This window comes from Poecilia reticulata, chromosome 9 (assembly GCF_904066995.2).
Source record: "Poecilia reticulata chromosome 9, P_reticulata-male-v2, whole genome shotgun sequence".
NCBI lineage: Eukaryota > Metazoa > Chordata > Actinopteri > Cyprinodontiformes > Poeciliidae > Poecilia > Poecilia reticulata.
In genome coordinates, this window is record NC_088838.1 from 25,311,880 (window position 1) to 25,330,532 (window position 18,653).

At 38.1% G+C, this 18,653-nt stretch overlaps 2 protein-coding genes across 2 annotated transcripts; both read left to right on the top strand.

The window, feature by feature from the left end:
- The first annotated feature begins 532 nt into the window (after window positions 1-532).
- Window positions 533-2,297, top strand: gp1bb (glycoprotein Ib platelet subunit beta). The gene has a single exon (XM_081610782.1). The coding sequence runs from the start codon at window positions 533-535 to the stop codon at window positions 1,151-1,153; it is 621 nt and encodes a 206-aa protein (XP_081466908.1). The 3' UTR covers window positions 1,154-2,297.
- Window positions 2,298-2,705: 408 nt separating this feature from the next.
- On the top strand, window positions 2,706-18,353 carry dhx37 (DEAH (Asp-Glu-Ala-His) box polypeptide 37). Its single transcript, XM_008418158.3, has 26 exons — window positions 2,706-3,117; window positions 3,212-3,390; window positions 4,331-4,443; window positions 5,001-5,364; window positions 5,445-5,593; window positions 6,337-6,429; window positions 6,518-6,614; window positions 6,821-6,934; window positions 7,193-7,409; window positions 7,490-7,588; window positions 7,667-7,737; window positions 8,165-8,300; window positions 8,700-8,776; window positions 9,264-9,496; window positions 12,295-12,406; window positions 12,492-12,598; window positions 13,320-13,508; window positions 13,674-13,798; window positions 14,800-14,916; window positions 15,010-15,182; window positions 15,274-15,388; window positions 16,227-16,364; window positions 16,448-16,542; window positions 17,190-17,263; window positions 17,804-17,901; window positions 17,978-18,353. The coding sequence occupies exons 1-26, from the start codon at window positions 3,015-3,017 to the stop codon at window positions 18,052-18,054; spliced, it is 3,465 nt and encodes a 1,154-aa protein (XP_008416380.2). The 5' UTR covers window positions 2,706-3,014; the 3' UTR covers window positions 18,055-18,353.
- The last annotated feature ends 300 nt before the right edge of the window (window positions 18,354-18,653 follow it).

The following is an 18,653-nucleotide window of genomic DNA, read 5'->3' on the forward strand; positions in this document are numbered from 1 at the left end:
TTTTGTAGAGAAAAATATAAGACAATTAATGTTCAAAAGGATTCTGGATAGACGATGTATTTTAAGCTAATTTTAATTTGAAATAAATAATATTGCTTCACTTTGAATGCAGCCTTCCATGATTACTGACGTTAGACATTGTTTAAATTCAAATCATTCAATTATTCAATTCACAACAAATATTGTCTCAAGTCACTTACAGAAATAAGTCAAATTCAATCTAATTCAAACAAATTGGTCCTAGTTATCAATAATTCTATAAAGTTAGGTTTATTGTACAAATTGATCAAAACATTCAATTCTCTTTCTTATTGCTCAAAAGGTCTTGCCGTATTAGTTTTTTGATTTAGTCTTGAATTAAATTTTTTGTGCATTTTTATTTAATTGTTCGACTTTCTTTGGTTTAATGCTACAGCTTTATTTCTCTCATGTTAGTCTCTCGCCACAAATTGTAGTCAAGTAAGAGTAGAATTACTTCAAGTGCTTCTTTGACCTCGGTGACCTTTTGTTTCTTCCCTGCAGTTTGGCAACCATGACGACGCACCTGCTCCTGTGTCTTTTCTTACTCGGAGGTCACAGGTCATTGGCGTGCCCCGACCCTTGCTCCTGTCAGGGTGGTCGGGTGGACTGCAGCGGCAGGTCTCTCACTTCCGGGTCCATGCCCTCCAGTTTCCCGACAGGAGCCACCGAGCTGCGTCTCCATGACAATCTGCTGAGCACCCTCCCCAACGGGCTGCTGGACGACCTGACGTCCCTGCGCTCCGTCTCCCTCTACGGCAACCCCTGGATATGTGACTGCGGCATCCTCTACCTGCGTGCCTGGCTGAGACGTCAGACCACCGACGTCGCGTCCTACTTGGGGGTGAACTGCAGTTCTCCTCCCAGCCTGAGGGGGCGCTCTGTGGTGTATCTGACCGAGGAGGAGGTGCTGGAGTCCTGCCACTACTGGTACTGCAACCTGGCCCTGGCCTCTCTGGGCTCCCTGATGGTGTTTGTGGCGGTGCAGGGGGCTCTGCTGGTGGCTCTCGTCGTTTTCCTGAAGAGGTTCGAAAGGGTGACAAAGGAGGCCAAGCGGACCACGGAGGAGAGCTTCACGGCCGGGGATGGACTCAGAGAAAACGATTATGAGCGTTTAAAGGACAGCAGCATCTGAGATGAAGCCCTTAACCCTCTTTTGATCATAAATATAACTGGACTGCTTTGTATTCTGCAAACTATGTAATAGCTGTTAAACTGTCAAAAAAATCTGCACTGAGTCTGTATTTTTGCTCCTTTCTCTAGAAACAATCTCAGTTTTCTACGACGGCTTTATTAGGGTCAAGATAGGAAAAAGAAAAAAAACTTCAACATTTCTGAGTTTCAAAAGTTCAAAATGTTTGACTTCTTGAGATTTGTGAGTACTTTCTAGGAAATTTTTCACTTTCAAAATTAGAATTTGTTTTTTAGAATACTTGTTTGAATTTTTTTAGTCTTATCTAGTAAATTTTAGACTTTAAAAAAAATTTAATAGAAAATACCTGAGATTCTCAAAATTTCTGGGTTTTTATAGCAAACCCATAAAATTTGCTGGGTTTAAAAATAACCTGGGTTTGCTTTGTTTGAAAACAAACTCAAACTCAGAAATTTTCAAGCTTCTTTCTAAAAGAAATTCTGAGATTAATCTTAAGTTTTGTGATTTTTTTTCTACCAAATTTTAACTTTTCAAACTCAAAAATGTTATTTTTTTATTTTATTTTATTTTATTTTTTTTAATTCCTGAGCTTAATCTCAGCATTTCTGAAGTTTTTCCTCACAAATTTTAAACTTTTGAACCACAAAATTTCCCCTTTTTTTCTTTTGAAAATATATCTGAGATTATTTTCAACACTTCTTAGTTTTTTTTTGAATAAATTCACTCCTTTTTTTCTACAATTACCCTAATATGCTGTCACAGCTGTCTGGTAGTTAGCATTTCAGTCTGAATAATTTTCTGTCTCTGAATTACTTGTAGAAGTTTTTAACTGCTAATAAAATCATGAACCTTCATTAGTTTAAGATATTTTGGTTGTCGCAAATATAAGTAAGTCACTCATATGTCTAGTTATTTTTTATATTTAAGAACATCTTTTAAATTTTTGAATTTAGTAATTTAATATTATTTCTATTCTGCAAACTTGTAACTCTTCCTAATTAAAGTGTTTGAATGTTGTTAGATTGCAAGACTAAAGAGAGAAATTTATATCCACTTGTACTCTTAACCACATGTATTTTATAAAAATGAAAATTTTAGAATTTATAATAAACTAAACTTTAAAGTATTTGTTTTTGCCACACTGTTTTACTGCTATGCATGTTTTATAAAAAATATTTCTGATGATTCACTGAACCTTTTCCATTAAATGTGCTTTTTATTTTAATTTTTTCTTTCATTTTAACTTTTCTTTTTCCACCTATTTGTCCCCATTTCTACTTGTCTTTCCTTTTCATTTTTTTGTTTAAACTCTCAGTTTATTTATTTTTGCTTTCTTTTTCTTTCCCATCATTTTTCCTTTTTTTCTTTTAATGTTATTTTTATTTATTTATTTTTCTTTTTTCAGATTTTTTTTGTTTTAAATTTCATTTTTAGGTTCTACCTTCTTTTATTATTTCTTCTTTTAATTGTAATTTTAATTTTATTTGGTTCTATAATTTATTTTTGCTTTAATTGAATTTACTGCCTTGGCGGAACATTTCTACGAAGTAACTCGCGTTCCGGGCGGGACAGTTTTAACAATCGGACCTTCACATGTTTACACGTGAGGTTTCCACATTAGTTTCTTAAGTGGCTAATTTATCCTCTATTCACTTTTTCTAAACAATTATACTGAAGAATTAACGACTTTAAAACAATTATATAATGAGTTCCAGAGCACAAAGGTTTATGGCGGTTTGATGACGAATGATTTTCCTTTCGTCGTTTTTGAGCTGCTAAAGTCTCAGCTTCATCTGTTTGTGTATCAGAGATTGTTGTTTGTGCTATATCCAGTTTGTTTAAAATGGGAAAGCTAAGGAAGAAGCACAACTGGAAAGGAAGGCAGAAAAGTGAAACGCAGCAACCAGAAAAGGAGGAGAAGACGGATATTGTGGTGGAGCTAATCGGTAGGAGACACTGCTGTTGTTAAGATGTGCATTTATTCATTCCTTGTTTAAAAAGCAGCGACCTTACTGATATATGTGGGTTTGTTGTCATTAGATGGGAATCGGATGAAAGGTGTAGACGACAGCAACGCTCTGGTCCTTCCAGCCTCCAAACACAAGAAGAAGAAAGAGGGTGAATCTAAAAAAAAGCCTGTGATCTCCAAAAAACCTCTGACGAAGAAACAGAAAAAGGAGCTTCAAAAAGTCTTGGAGCGCAAAGAGAAAAAAGCTCAGGTGAGACAACAGCAACAACTTAAATGTGTATGACAGCTAAGAAAAAGAGTTTAATATCCTCACAAAATATTTAACTTTAAATTATGCCAAAAGCAGCTAGATAACTACAGCTGCTGCACTGTAAAAATGTCCTAGTAAGTCAGATCGACACATTTCTACTAAATATGTTTGTGACATTATGAAGTAACAGATTTAAAAAAACATCGTTGCACAAGTTTATCCATAAAGAGATGGCCGTTCAGGAAGTTCAAAACAGTAGTCATTCAGATTCAAAAATATTCATATCCCTTTAACATTTTTACAGTTTGTGGTTTTACTACAACTACAAAACGTCTTTGTATTTTATGGAGATTTCTCAAGATAAATTATCACATAGTTTAACTAAAAAGTGGAAGGAAAATGATACAAGATTTATTTACACACATTAAAAAAATATTCAAATGTGTCATCAATTTTTACATGTAGTTTACCTGAGTTTCAATAAATTCACGTTTCTGCATTAAAATATTTTTCTTATACGACTGATGTGAAATCCTAATTTTAGATTAGAAAAGCTTTAAAACGTCAGTCTTTGTTTCATTTGGTGAATTGAGTTATTGAAATAAATAACATTTTCAAAAATATTCAAATTCACTGAATATAACTGAATACATAGAATTTTATTGTATAAAATATATTGATTTAACTTTTATGACTTCCTACACTGTGTTGATGTAGAACATAAAATCTCAATAAGATGCATTATAAATGTGATACGACAAACTGGGGAATGCTTTTGCAAGGCCTGAAAATAAACTATAAAATATTTTAAATGTTTTTGTCTTTGTTGTAAAATGTTTGGTATTAAAAATGTCGTTACGTTAAGGTCTGTTTTCAGGGAGACGTTCTTTTGTCTTTGCATCAAATCCTGCTGACGTATTTCTATTAATTTGTCTTCCAGAGGGCAGACATCCTCACCAAACTGGCCGAGGTCCAGCTTCCAGAGTCTGAACTGAAGCTTCTGTTCACAACATCCAAACTGGGAACAGGAGACAAGCTTTACCAAACTAAACAGTAAGTTCAAAGGTTATGAGAGCCTGAGGTGGAACATGGCCTCCAAAACAGACGCACTACGGTCAGGACTTATTTTATTCAATCAGGAGTCTCTGTTTATCTTTTTATTATAATGCTAATCAATCATTACTGATGTATTATTGGCAAAATCTAGTGTTGAAGCAATATTATGTTATTGCATTTTAGGCAATGAAATGTTTATTTTATTTTTAAAAAATCAATCAGTTTTTTGTATTTTTAAATGTATATCTGAAATAGCATAAAATAAACTTAAGTGCTTAAATGAAAAATCTGCAGAATGTGCAAATATTTTATCCGATTGATCACCAGAATAATCGATTACTAAAATAATCGTTAGCTGCAGCCCTAGCAGAATCCTATCATTGCTGCTTTGTTGACTTAAAATGTTACAGTTTGGGATTTCAGATGCTTTTAGGTACAACTGTCTGAGGAAATAATGTAGATGTGAAAAGAAAATCTCCAAAATCTGTAAAATCAGTGGATCGAGAGTCAAATAAAGACAGCAACAGCAGCATGATTGTTTTGTTTCCCTTCAGGTCATTGGATGAAGCGAAAGATGGAGATTCTGGTCCAAAGATCAGCAGTGTGAGCGGGGCAAACAGGAAGAGAAAATGGGAAGAAGAGGAGGATGAGGAGGAAGAGCAGCAGAAAGAAGACAGCAGTGATGAAGACACTTCCTCTGATGAGGAGGAAGAGGAAGAGAACGATGGAGGGAATAACTCCGTAGAGACAAATGAACAAAAGGATGTTGATGAAACCAAACCGGAGGCGAAGCTGGAGCAGAACGTCGCAGATCCAGATACACAGAAGGAGACGGTTCCTAATAAGAAGACGGTGCAAAACAGGAAGCCGTCAGAGCCGGCTGTGTTTATTCCAGTTGACAGATCAGCAGAGGTTCAGGTGAGGGAAATCATACTGCCCACATTTATAACGCTGTGTTTGTTTCTCTGCTTTGAGCATGTCTCAATCCGTTGCTGCAGGGGGCTCGTCTGAAGCTGCCGGTGCTGGCCGAGGAGCAGGTCATCATGGAGGCAGTCAGGGAGAATCCCTGCGTTGTCATCTGTGGGGAGACAGGAAGCGGAAAGACAACGCAGGTGCCTCAGTTCCTGTATGAGGCTGGTTATGCCTGGTAGGTTCTCCATTTTATTCCTGCATGGCTCTGTGGACATTGACCCAGAAAAAAGATCATAATGCTGCATCATAGGAGGGTTCTGAGTCACTCTGGAATATATTATATTATAATAAATATTGTATTATTTTAGAGAAGCAGAAAAAAACTAAACAACATGGAGAAATATAACTATTTTTACACTTTGTACCACTGATGCAAACAGTTAGATTAATTGTTGATTAGTGGTTTATTAGGTTAAAATTTGCTCCAATCGATTAATAACGTTTGATTAGACCTTCTGTTGTTGTAGTTTAGCCGCCATCCAGCAGAGGGCACCGTAGCTGAGCCAGTTAATACAGGAATAAAGATGGCGGCTATTCCAGAACGGGGAAGAGAAACGACACAAAAAAACTTACGTTTTTAAGAAAATGCCCTGATTAGTTGATCGATAAGATTGGTGAACTTTAGAATAACTCATTAATCGATAACGGTTTTCATAAACGTTGTGTCCGCTTGTACAACAGTCCATTGCTTTCTCTTTCCATCCATCTTATTTCTATTCTTCCGTCTGTTTCTTTGTCCTTCTATCTGTCCATCTGCTCACTTTCATCCCTTACAGTTTCTAGATTTTACTACTTCCATATTTAAAACCTTTGGATTTGGATTTTGTAACATTTTTTGTGCATTTTTGCTTAAAAGTTGGTTAAATTGTAGAATTTTTAGATTTTGAAATTTTCTCCTAATCTGTTTGTTTCCTCCAGTGGCAGCAGGATTATTGGGATCACAGAGCCGAGGAGAGTCGCAGCTGTCAGCATGTCGCACAGAGTGGCCAAAGAGATGAACCTTCCCTCCCAGTAAGTTAAATATTTCACTCGCTTCAGATACTAAACTGATTTATTTTTTGTTTTACTGATAATAATTTATGTATTTTTGTTTGCTCAGAGTCGTGTCGTACCAGATTCGATACGAAGGCAACGTGACGAGCGACACAAAGATCAAGTTCATGACAGACGGTGTTCTGCTGAAGGAGATCCAGAAGGTTTTATTGTTTTATTTGCTCATTTATTTGTTCATTTTTAGCGTTTGCGGACATTTAAGATAACTTGCAATAATTATACTCTGTGCGTCTCAGTTTAATTTCCTTTGTTCTGTGTTAAACACACATATGATTAGCATCACCATAAGGAAAGTTCAAAATTAAATTAATATTTGTTGTATTTTCCATGTTTTTGTTTTGCTTTGCAGGATTTTCTGCTGCAGAGATACAGTGTGATAATCATAGACGAAGCCCATGAACGAAGCGTTTACACGGACATCCTCATCGGCTTGTTGTCCCGCATCGTCCCTCTGAGAAACAAGGTGGGAAAAGTTTTTATGTTTGTGTGAATCATTTAGAGGAATTAATCATCTTCTAAAGTGATCACATCAGGCCCTGCAGTGCTTCTATATTGAATTATTTTTCTCCAAATTTTCTCTACCCAGTGTTTGCAGATTCACCTTTCAGATCAGTTTGCATCAGGAATCAGTGCAAAAATAAATTAGATGCACAACGTAAAAATAAAAAGCTTTTTCTCCTAGATTTGCTTCACGTCTGCTTTTCTCCGTGCCTGTCTGCAGAAAGGAATGCCCATGAAGTTGCTGATCATGTCGGCCACTCTGCGCGTCGAGGACTTCACAGAAAACCAGAAGCTCTTTCGGACGCCGCCGCCCGTCATCAAGGTGGATGCCCGACAGTTCCCGGTCACCATCCATTTCAACAAACGAACTCCGCTGGAGGATTACACCGGAGAAGCCTTTCAGAAGACCTGCAAAATCCACCGCATGCTGCCTCCCGGTATGTTTTCTGTCTCTGCTTTCAGTGTCTGCGCTGATAATTATGAGTGTAAATCTATTAAAGCTGTTTGTGTCGCTCAGGAGGGATCCTGGTGTTTCTGACGGGTCAGGCTGAGGTCCACAGCCTCTGCAGGAGACTCAGGAAAGCGTTTCCGTTCAGGAAGGGCAGCACGGCCGCTGGTGAGTGGGCCATCCAGTAATCATCGATCAGGGAGAACGTTTCTTCCTGTTCTGAATTTACTTGTTTTTTATGTTTAGCTGAAGACGAGGAAGCGGACACGGCTGAGGCAATGAGGAAATTTAAGAAGGCCAAACAGAAGAAAAATGTTGTGAGTTTACCTGCAATAAAAACTGAATTTATTTTCTAATGGGTTTGCAAAGATCTACGCCACTCACAGCTTAATATTCCCTTTCTAAAAACAACATTTTACCTCATTCATTTATATCTTATTTTGTTTTCACATTTTCTGACATTTTAAAGTATCCATTGTATTTATAAATTAATCATTTGCTAGAAATATTTCCTATTAAATCTGTCAAATTCTCTAAAATGTTTTTTGCTACAATATTGCTTACAGCAGGTTTTGTCTCCAGCGTTGTTTTGATAACCTAATTTCATATCACATTTATTTCTATGCGGACTTGCAGTAATGTTTCAGCAGTTTAATAAAGTTTGCTTATAGGAAACTATCCAATGGCTGATTAGTACTTTTTAGGCCAATCATTTAAAATCAGTGGTTTTAACTCTGATTCCAGTCTCTGCCTCGGATCGACCTGGATAACTACTCCGCCCTGCCGGTGGACGAGGGGGACGAGGACAGAGAGGCCGGGATCGGTGATGAGGAGGACGGAGGCTCGGACCTGGAGATCGGGGACGATCCAACCGAGTCGGGTAAATTCATGGTTTTCAACGGCCAGGCTGAGTGAGGCTTAGATGGGCCATAAAGGAAACTTCTAATATATATATATATTTTGTTTAAGGAACATTGTTTTGGTGTCTGAAGTTCCTAATTTATTCAGGGATTGAAAAGATTGGGTTAAATTTCCCTCTGAGTTTATTTTTAATGTGTTTTTATCTGATACTGTAAAAGTAGCTTCAGCTATTTAAGGTTGCCACCTTGTAACACTTTTAGTTCAGAAAGGAGTCGCAATATAATTCTGTTGCATTTTAACCACAATATATTGTAAAACCAAAATTCCTTTTGATGTTTTATAACTTTTACATCTTGTTATAAAAACTGCAAACTGTGACGTTTTAAGCAGAATGTTGCTGTGTGTTTTGTTTTTGCAGAATGTAAGGCCGACCCGTCCATTCCTCTGTTTGTTCTCCCGCTGTATTCCCTCTTGGCTCCTGAGCAGCAAGCTAAGGTAAGACACTGTAATGTTCAGAAGTTAGTCCCTGAAGAGAGAAACATAAAAAATTTTGACATAAAAATAAAAAAAAGCACTTCTAACACAAATTTTTCTCCTTTAAGTCATTGACTAGTTTAATGACAAAGGCAGCAGCACATGATGGTTTCCTGGATCTACAAAAATATTCCTGACTTTATTCCACTGTAAAGCAGAAATCAAACTGGTTTCCTGAGCCGCTTTCCTGTCTTCTATCCTCCACAATGCATTTGCGCTTTCTGTACAGTGTGTATAGTTTCTCTGTTACTATGGGGAGGTTTCTCCACCTCTACCATCAATTTCAGGTTAACTGTGGAGAAGCAAACACCATTAGTTTTATCATTTGTTGATGACAAAACACACAAAATCACTACAAAACCACTACAGCAAAAGACCTTTTCGAGAAACTTGGCGTAATTCCAGGAGAAGCTTCTGTGACAAACGAAGTCTGTTTTCATGACTACAGGTGTTCAGGCCTCCTCCACCTGGCACTCGTCTCTGTGTCGTAGCCACCAACGTCGCAGAGACATCGTTGACCATTCCTGGCATCAAATATGTTGTCGACTGCGGCCGGGTTAAGAAGCGTTACTACGACAGAGTGACGGGCGTGTCGTCCTTCAAAGTCTCATGGACGTCTCAGGCCTCAGCCAATCAGAGGGCAGGAAGAGCCGGACGAACCGAAGCCGGACATTGTTACAGGTCAGAGCTGTTTGACGCTGTTGCCCTGGTGGTGTGTCGACTTTAGGGATTCAAACAATGAGTCGACTCAAGATTGATTGTTAATCAATGTTTCATTAGATTAAACTTTGTTACAGCCGATTAACTAACAATGTCGGCTTAGACCTGAGTTTTTGCCAAACTTTTTCAGGCCCAGAACTGCCTAATGTGAAAATTTCCCAGTGATAACACAGCATCTTAATATATAGAACTTGAAATTAAAACATTAGTCTGTTTACTCATTGTCTTTGTTCCTCCTAAAGGGAAGGGTGGCATTGTTTTGTAAATGTGACTGGCCAGATAAAACCACGAACTACTACATGGGGCATTTTGAGTTATTTACAGATTCTGAAAGTATGTATTCTAAGTTTTCCAATAATAGAAAATACATGGAAATCAAAAAAGTTATTTACTGCAAGTGTTGTGTGCATTAATAACATTTCGACAAACACTCGATTTGTAAATTAGAAGTGTAATAAAAGAAAATAGACTTAAGTTGCATTGGCAAAAACAAATATTTCCTTTCAGGCAGCAGATAAATAAATTTATTTTTGGTGTTAAGATGCAGTTAGTCAGAGTGGGCCACAGCTTTGTTCACTGCCTTGTCACCAGTATGTCGCATTCAGCCACATGCCACATACGTATCATAATAGTGTTCAAGAAAAGTTCTGCAACTCACCCAGAGTTACCTTCCACCGGTATTTTCAGGTTTTCTTTTCAAAGACCCGGCCTTTAGCCATTTATCCATTTATTTAAACACAATCCTTTGGTGAGCTAACAGTAGCATTGCACAGTTAGCTCACTTACCTTTGCTTAGCTCACGTCACGGAAAATAAACGATTATTTACATGCGGTACCTTAGACCTTTTTTATTGTTGTACTTTGGCTGCCATCCAGCAGAGGGCGCCGCTGGTCTAAAAGCAGAGTGAGTTGCTAATTAAAGATGGCGGTGTCGTATCATAGCGGAAAAGAAAAACTGTCTAAACAGAGTGGGATGCAAAATGTACTTTAAGCGCTTCTGTTTTGAAATATAAACACTCGACAAGCTCCTTAAGCTATCGCCTCAATAGCGCTCATTCAGCATTACGAAGTAGCGACAACTTCTCATACAAAAAATATTGATGTGCAATGAACAGGGGTGCCGCCAGGAAGCCCCATGACAAAAAATTTAAGTTAAATTGTCATAACTTCTCCCCCTGTACAGCACCCCTGTCTGTGACCCAAGAAAAGGGCATTTTCGAACCCTGCCCTAACCTAACCCTTTCACTTTTGAATTTTTTATTTTTCAATCTTTTAACACTTGAACCTTCTTAAGCAACCGCCTCTGATACCAGAGGTCCTGGGATCGATCCTAGCCCCCCACCACTCCCCGTTTTCTGACCTCCTCCAGTTTGTTTTTGCATTTTTTTGCAGTTAAGTCCACCACCCTTTACTACAAACTATCTTTTTTAACCTCCACCGCATCTTCACCCTAACCATCTCCCTCATGTAGCCCTAGTCCTAACCCCCCCACACACAGAACCACATTAACCCTTTACCTACACTTTACACTAACATTAACCATTCCCCTCTCCAAAATCTCACCCTAACCATTCCCCCTTCCTGTTACTCCCTCTTCTCTGCCTTCCTGGTCCCCCTACTAAACACAGCACATAACAGGACACTCAAGCTCCACTTGAGCCCAACTCAAGCAGAGCACCAACACTCACAGGAATATGCCAGCCATATTCCATGCACTTTACACAGCACATACAAATCAAAAGGATGTTCCTAGGAAAAACCACACACACCATGTACCTTCCATAAAGGTAGCATCCCGTGGCCCAGGATAGTTCACAGATCAGTCTACTCACCTCTCAGAGAAAAGCTAATACAAATTCACACTCTTGTCTATTTCTCTCTCTTACTTCTCTATTTTATGGAAAGCCCGACTTTATTATTTTTCTTAGCAGCACAGTAACTGCCACAGTCGTTCTTGTCTTGTACCGACTGCTACTGAACACGTCACTGTCGAGCCAAGCAGGAATGAACCATGTCATGCAGGTCCATGGGGGTTCAGGGAAAATATGGATGTGTGTTGTTCGGTCTGGCTGGGAGGGGAAACATTTACTGCTAAAAACAATTTTAAAAAGTCAATAACATTAATTGACAGGGCCCCCTTTTTTCTATTTCTGTAAAATATAAATATAAAAATATTTTTTGTGGGCCCCCTGTCGGTCGAGGGCCGTTGGAAGTGTCCCCCCCCCCCCCCGAAGGTGAGATAATGCAGGAAAATTATAACGATGGAAAATAACATGGCGCTCAATAAGCACAGTTGGTTTTGAGGACTGTTAATGCACGTAATGGAGGGAAGTTTTAGCAATCCTTCAAGAGAAAGCAATGACTGTACTTCTGCATGAACAACATTGGAGCCTTAATGTTTCACATATTTTCTTCTTTTCATCTTGTATATTTCCACTTAGCAACCTAACAGGTTCTTGTTGTGTTATGTTTCATATATGTCTAATGTATGAAAACCACAATTTTCTTCTTTATTCAGTCAGCATTTAATACAGCGGACACAAAAAATATTTAAAAATGAGTGTTTTTTAATGTAATTTACCACATTATGTTATCAAAATATGGTTCTCCAGATACAAGAGAGTACTCTGGTTTTTAACAAAGTTGTTTGTCTATGAATGAGATCAGTCCACTTTAGATTAACTAATTAACTGATAACTTGCTTCTTTAGTGTATTTTTATCTATTATTTTCATATTTTTTCTTGGTTTAACAACGCAGGTTGTATTCCTCTGCGGTTTTTGGAGACTTCAGTCAGTTTTCTGAGGCAGAGATCACTCGCCGCCCCGTAGAGGACCTGATTTTGCAGATGAAGGATCTCAACATCGAGAAGGTCTGCAAGGAGACAAATAATGTTTTAAAGGGAAAAAACAGAGGAAAGCAGAAAACGGCATATTTTTTTATTTCTGGTTTTGCAGGTGGTTAATTTTCCCTTTCCCACGCCTCCGTCCACCGAGGCTCTGATCGCTGCAGAGGAGTTACTGGTTTCACTGGGAGCTCTGGAAGAGCCGCCTCGCTCTGGAAGGTAGCTCCACCGTTTTTACATCTTTAAATGCGTTGGAAAAAAACTTTGTATTTTATTTGTTTTGATTGTTTTTTTAAATATCTATGATGCAGTTCAAGTCTAGTTTATTTGAATTAAAAAATATAATTTATTCTTTAAGCATATTTTGTGTAGTCAAACAGGTTATTTTCTTCCAACTGTTATTGCTTTAAAAGTTATGTTATGTTGCTATTGACGGTTGGCGGTTACCATAGCAACCAGTAAAAGCCAGCTCCTCCCATTTTTTATGACTTTAATGGCAGCATAACAAGCAGAAAAAAAGACCAGGGCAAAAACAAAGTAGTAAAAAAATTAAGTTTTTTTTTTTTTTTTTTTTTTTTACAATGTCCACTGATCATCAGACTAAAAGTTATTTTTATTAGATTTCTGCTCAAAAGATTTATCTTCTGCAATATTTTTTGAGATTTGTTCTTACATACTGACTTGTAAAACTTCACACCCATGATTTTTTAAAAATATATTTTGGTACGACTACAGCTCTGAGCTCTTTTGGAGTATGTCTCCACCAGTTTTACATTTATAGACTTTTTTTTTTGTCCATTCTTTATTGCTAAAACTCTATCCAGTAAGTGTGAGGACGAGACGTGACCAAATGCGAAAGAGTTCATAGGATCTGAATCCTTGAGCAAAGTTTTTTCATTGTACAAATACCTGAGTTAACTGTTAGTTAATGTTTTATAAGGATAAAAGACTTGCAGCGAGCGAAGTTGAGCTGTCCCATCACCTCGCTGGGCAGAGCGATGGCTTCATTCCCCGTGGCGCCACGTTATGCAAAGATGTTGGCGCTTGGAAAGCAGCAGGACTGTTTGCCGTACATCATCGCCGTGGTTTCAGCCATGACTGTCCGGGAAATCTTTGAGGACTTTGACAGGTGTGGACGTTCATACTAATTGTTGTTTGCATTTAATTGTATTAGAAAACTAGTAAAAAGGGCATACAGTGTGAGGTAGAATATTGTAACATAACACTACATATTGATATTTGTTTATCATGCACATAGAAAACTGCAGCTGATTGTTTTCTCATCTCTCCTCAGACCTGCTCGCAGTGACGATGAGAGCTCCACGCTTACCCAGCGTCGAGCTCGGCTGGCCCAGATGAGGCGCTTGTGGGCGGGGCAAGGTGCTTCACTCCTGCTGGGGGATCTCATGGTCATGCTGGGTGAGACGACTAAAGAGAAAAAAACATTAATGTAGCCTAAATCTAGCCTGGCCAATTCCACTTGATTGTAATCTCCCTTCTAATGGAATTTCTCCCATTCACATGGATTACTCTGGTAGAATTTCAGCACAGAAAATCAATGATGTCGTTTTTCTGCATTGTTTTATAATTAAAGTCTGCCCGTAGTTTTAGCAGCGGTGGATGTGAACGGTTCCAAATATTGAATTGACATGAACAGCCATCTTGCTCGGCTCGGCTCTTCTCTCTTTGCTGTGGAGATTGGTGGTTCACAGCGCAGGTGATTTCTGATAAACATCATAACGTCAAACTGGCGCATTGCATACATCACGGCTAAACGTTAGCAATTTGGTAAAATTTTATAGCAATTTCAGTAGAGCTCCCGTCTCCAGGAAGTAATTTCTTGATAGCCAAGAGTCCAGGCTTTCTGGACGAAGCAAAGAGTGTAAACCAAGGCTCCGGTTGTTTCCAGGCTAATAGTGAGGCGGGAAAAAATAGTAATAGTCTATTAATATTTATTGATTAGTTTTTGTTTTAAATATCTGACTTCTTCTAAATTGGTGGCGTGACCTTTTCTGTTTTATCCACAGTTTTCACTCCAAGCTGTTGTTTTTTTTAAGCAGTTATGAGGCACAGTGGCAAAACCTTAAATTGCTGCTGTTGCTAGGTAACCACAGCAGGTTACTCCACAGGTTGTTGCTAGGTAACCAAAGATTGAATGAGTAAGTTGATTCCACCAACAGCTAAAGTCTTTCCTCTGCCTACTTCTCCAGAACGCTGTGTGGTTCTGGGTCAGTGTCCAGTGGAATTATTGAACGTTCTATCAGACATATTTTCGATCAATATTGATCACAATATTTATTGTTTATTGCCCAGCCCTCTGCTGTTCTGCGACGAATTTTGCGCTCTTTATTTGGCCACAGAAACGAAGGACCTCCACATGTCACTAAGTCTTACTGTAGCTCTGTTGCGCCGGACTGCAGGTGCTGTTGGTGCTTGTGAGTTTGCTGGCTGCACTCCCAAGTTCTGTGAGGAAAACGGACTGAGATACAAAGCAATGGTGGAGATCAGGAGGCTCAGAGGTCAACTTACCAACGCAGGTGCAGAAACACACCTTTCCTCACACATGCACAAGTAACACAAACTTGCGACAGAGACTGAGCCAGAAATCGCTGTTTTTTCCCTCCTCGCAGTGAACGCAGTGTGTCCGGAGGTGGGCGTATTTGTGGATCCTAAGATGACTCCACCCACCGAACACCAGGTGGTTTGTCTGCGGCAGATTGTCCTGGCCGGACTGGGAGACCACCTGGCGAGACGCGTCCAAGCAGAAGACATGCTGGACCCGAAGTGGAAGAATGCATACAAGGTGAGCAGATCCTGCAGCCTGGACTGCCAGAGAGTTTTGTCATGTTATTTTCTTCATTTTGTCACTTTTATCTGTTTTTTCTTCTACGCAGACTCCGCTGATGGATGATCCAGTGTTCATTCATCCAAATTCTGCTTTGTTCAAAAAGCTGCCAGAGTTTGTGGTCTATCAGGAGATCATGGAGACTTCCAAAATGTACATGAGAGGTAAAGAAACACCACAGGGCTGATCTGGGATCAGTTGGTTTTTAAGTTTCAGACGTTCCTATGATTCTTTACAGATTCAGCATTTTAAAGATCTGGTTAAGTATGACAAAAGAAAACGGGGTTAGACAAATTATTTGTGTTTATAATCTCAGTTTTTTCAATAATAAAATAAGCATTTTATTGCCTAAACTGGAGAAAAAAGTGTTTTATCTTGAATGCAAAATGTATTTATTCTTGCAGTTTGGCTTAATTACTGCTGAATATGTGAGCTTTTCATTATGAGCAATAAATCAATTAATCCCATAGATTAAAACGAGTTCAATAACTTCCATTTGCATGATTTATCGTTTTTCTCTTTTTGCCAAAAACTGGATGATGAAAGTCATAAATCTCAAATATCCCTTTTTTGAAGGACTTTTTTTTAGACTTCATAATTCATTTTATTTGTTGTTTCTGTTGTTTTGTTCATTTATTTTGTATATTTAAAATGTCTTCCAGTTTCAGTGTTAAATGGTCATTAGGATTTAAATTTTATTGATCTATGAGGATTTGTAATTGCATTACCATGAGCAATATTATTATTTATGGCCTTAAATTCTGGGGCAATTTATTATCCAGCAAAATTTGTTATTGTGACAGGCCTATGAATATTTTTTTTTCAGCACTTTTCTTTTTTAAATCTGTATTCTCCAGTTAAAGTTAATTAATCGATTGCTGAATTATTTTTAAAATTGACTAATCGGGATTAATCTGATTATTCGTTTCAGCCTCAGTAGAAACAGTTCAGAGGGAACATCTTTTTTCTCGTAACATCGTCTGACAACATTTTTCCTGTCAGGTGTTTCCGCGGTAGAAGCAGACTGGGTCCCTGAGCTCCTGCCTCAGTACTGCCACTTCAGCCCTCCTCTGGACTCACCGGCGCCGTGGTTCTGCTCCTCCGCCGGCACCATCAGATGCCACAGATCGAGCACATTCTGTACGTAAATTTGCAGCAGAGCAGCAAATGTTGGCGTCTTCTTGAGCTTTTGTTCATTTCCTGTGTGTGTGTGTGTCCGTCAGTCCGGGTGGGTTGGCAGCTGCCGGCGGTGGAGACGGAGCATCCTGAAGGTTTGGACCGCTACAAGCTGTTTGCCAGGTTTCTTCTGGAGGGACAGGTACTGCTGCATCTCGGTCCGTTTTATCTGCTTTACACCAAACCCTTCCAATGTATGAACCACATGCCATCGCTGTCAGCCAAAACCTTGCATGTTCAAAATAAAAAACCCTTTCAGCCATTAAAAAAATGTTTTTCTTCTAAAAGTAAATTTATACTTGTTAGTTTATTTATTAGGATCCTCATTAGTTTCCACCAAAGTGCTTAATAATCTTTCCAGGGTCCAGTTGATGAAATACAAAAATATTTGTATGTTAACATATAAAATGCACACAATTAGTCAGACATGTCACAAATTACAATCCTGGATCTAATAAATAAAACTAATATGTTATTTTAAAATAAGTTGTGCTTTTTAAATCTCTGATGGTCTTATGTAATTCTAGTCAAAGTCAAAAGCTGTTTTTGAAGCTTTTCAGTGGATTTTTATTAATCAAACTACGGATGGGTGTGAAAGAGGAAGTTTTTTAATGCGTAGAAAGAGATACAGTGAAAGTATTTTATCTTTATTCCCCCATCCTTGTGTCTCCTCTGAGTTTTCAGCTTAAAATAACATTAGAAGAAATAAACATTTTCAGTATTACACCTGATTAAAATTGAAGCATTCCTATTCAACCTGAACAAACATTTGCTTTATGTGTTTAACAGGTTTGTCCCAAGCTAAAGAAAAACACGGGCCACCTTCTGTCAAACCCCTCCATCATGATGAAAACTTGGGCAAAGTAAGTTTTCCTCACACATGGGATTATTTGTTATTACCAGAATATGAAACAATAGGCATAACTATTAGCTTATTCTAATTATAGGGTTAAAAAAGAAACTAGAGCTACTCTGCTGTCTGGTCAATCTAATTTCAAAAGCACTTACCAGGTGAAGACTTTTTAATTTATTTTAATATCACATTTAACTGCATTTGCAGCTGTTTTAGTAAAAGTTAGAAAGTTGTTGAATATTTCTATTTGCTCTGATAAAAATAATTTTATGTTAATATATTAGAAACAACGAAGGTCTGAACAGTGAAATGACACGGAGTCTGGCTACTGATATCAGTAGATCCTGTAGTTGAAGTGGTTTGAGAGTTTTCTCATGCACTCTAGTAAAGTCTGAGATTTGTTTAAAAGAGTTAACAGTCAAATATTGGCTCTTTAAACTTTTTCCATCTTTTAGAAATTACCTGAACACGTGTTAGACTCAGAAGGTTTGAACTTTTGAGAAAGAATCCTGCATTATTTGCTCTCACTGTTGCATCCTTGCTTTCTTAGACTCCAGCCCAGGACGGAGGCTTTACTGGGACCACTGGTTTCAAGAAGGGTTGACAGCAGAGATGCTCTCCATTCTATCTGGAAGACTGAAGATAAATGTGAGAAATTAATGTGGCTTGTTGTTTTTTCTGTGATTTGATTGTTATAAATCTGTTTCTTTTCTCCTCGCTGCAGTTCTGTTGTCTGCATACTGCCAGTGGTTACCTGAGGCCACACACCAGGAAGTCGCCAAACTCTGGCCTCCGATTTAAATGCCAGAGCAGAAATGAGAGATGAACTTCTGACCAGAGAGACCGAGATGAGACCGCCTGGCCCGCCCCCAAAACGATTTGGGTTGTTTTATTCAACGTTTTTATTGTGTACCTACAACAGCACCACATCTACTTTTCTCAGCTTTGTGTTGTGTATGTAAAGTCTGAGTTTTGTAGGAAGGAATATAATTTTTCCAGTTCTGCACGGACTTTTTCAGTGTGCTTGCTGCTGTAAAAAACTTGTACCGCAATATTGGTCTTCATAAGACTTAATAAAACATTTGATGTGACAAAGGCTACTGTATGATTTATTTATATATTACATTATTTGAATTGCACATAAAGTATTTTTTATTATCAGTACCGTATTTTTTATTTATTAATTGCATATACTGCATAGATCGCTATTTTTTAGAAGTTACAAATATTTTAATAAAATTTTTTTAAGTTATTCTGTAATTGCGCTGTTGACGTTAGTCCTGACATGTTTTTTATTATTTTTTTGATTCAGGAATTACTTTTTTGGAGTTAATCCCTCTGGTTTTTGGATTTTTGCAGGTGGAATTTTTGATGTTTGGATTTGTTTTTATTATGTGTAG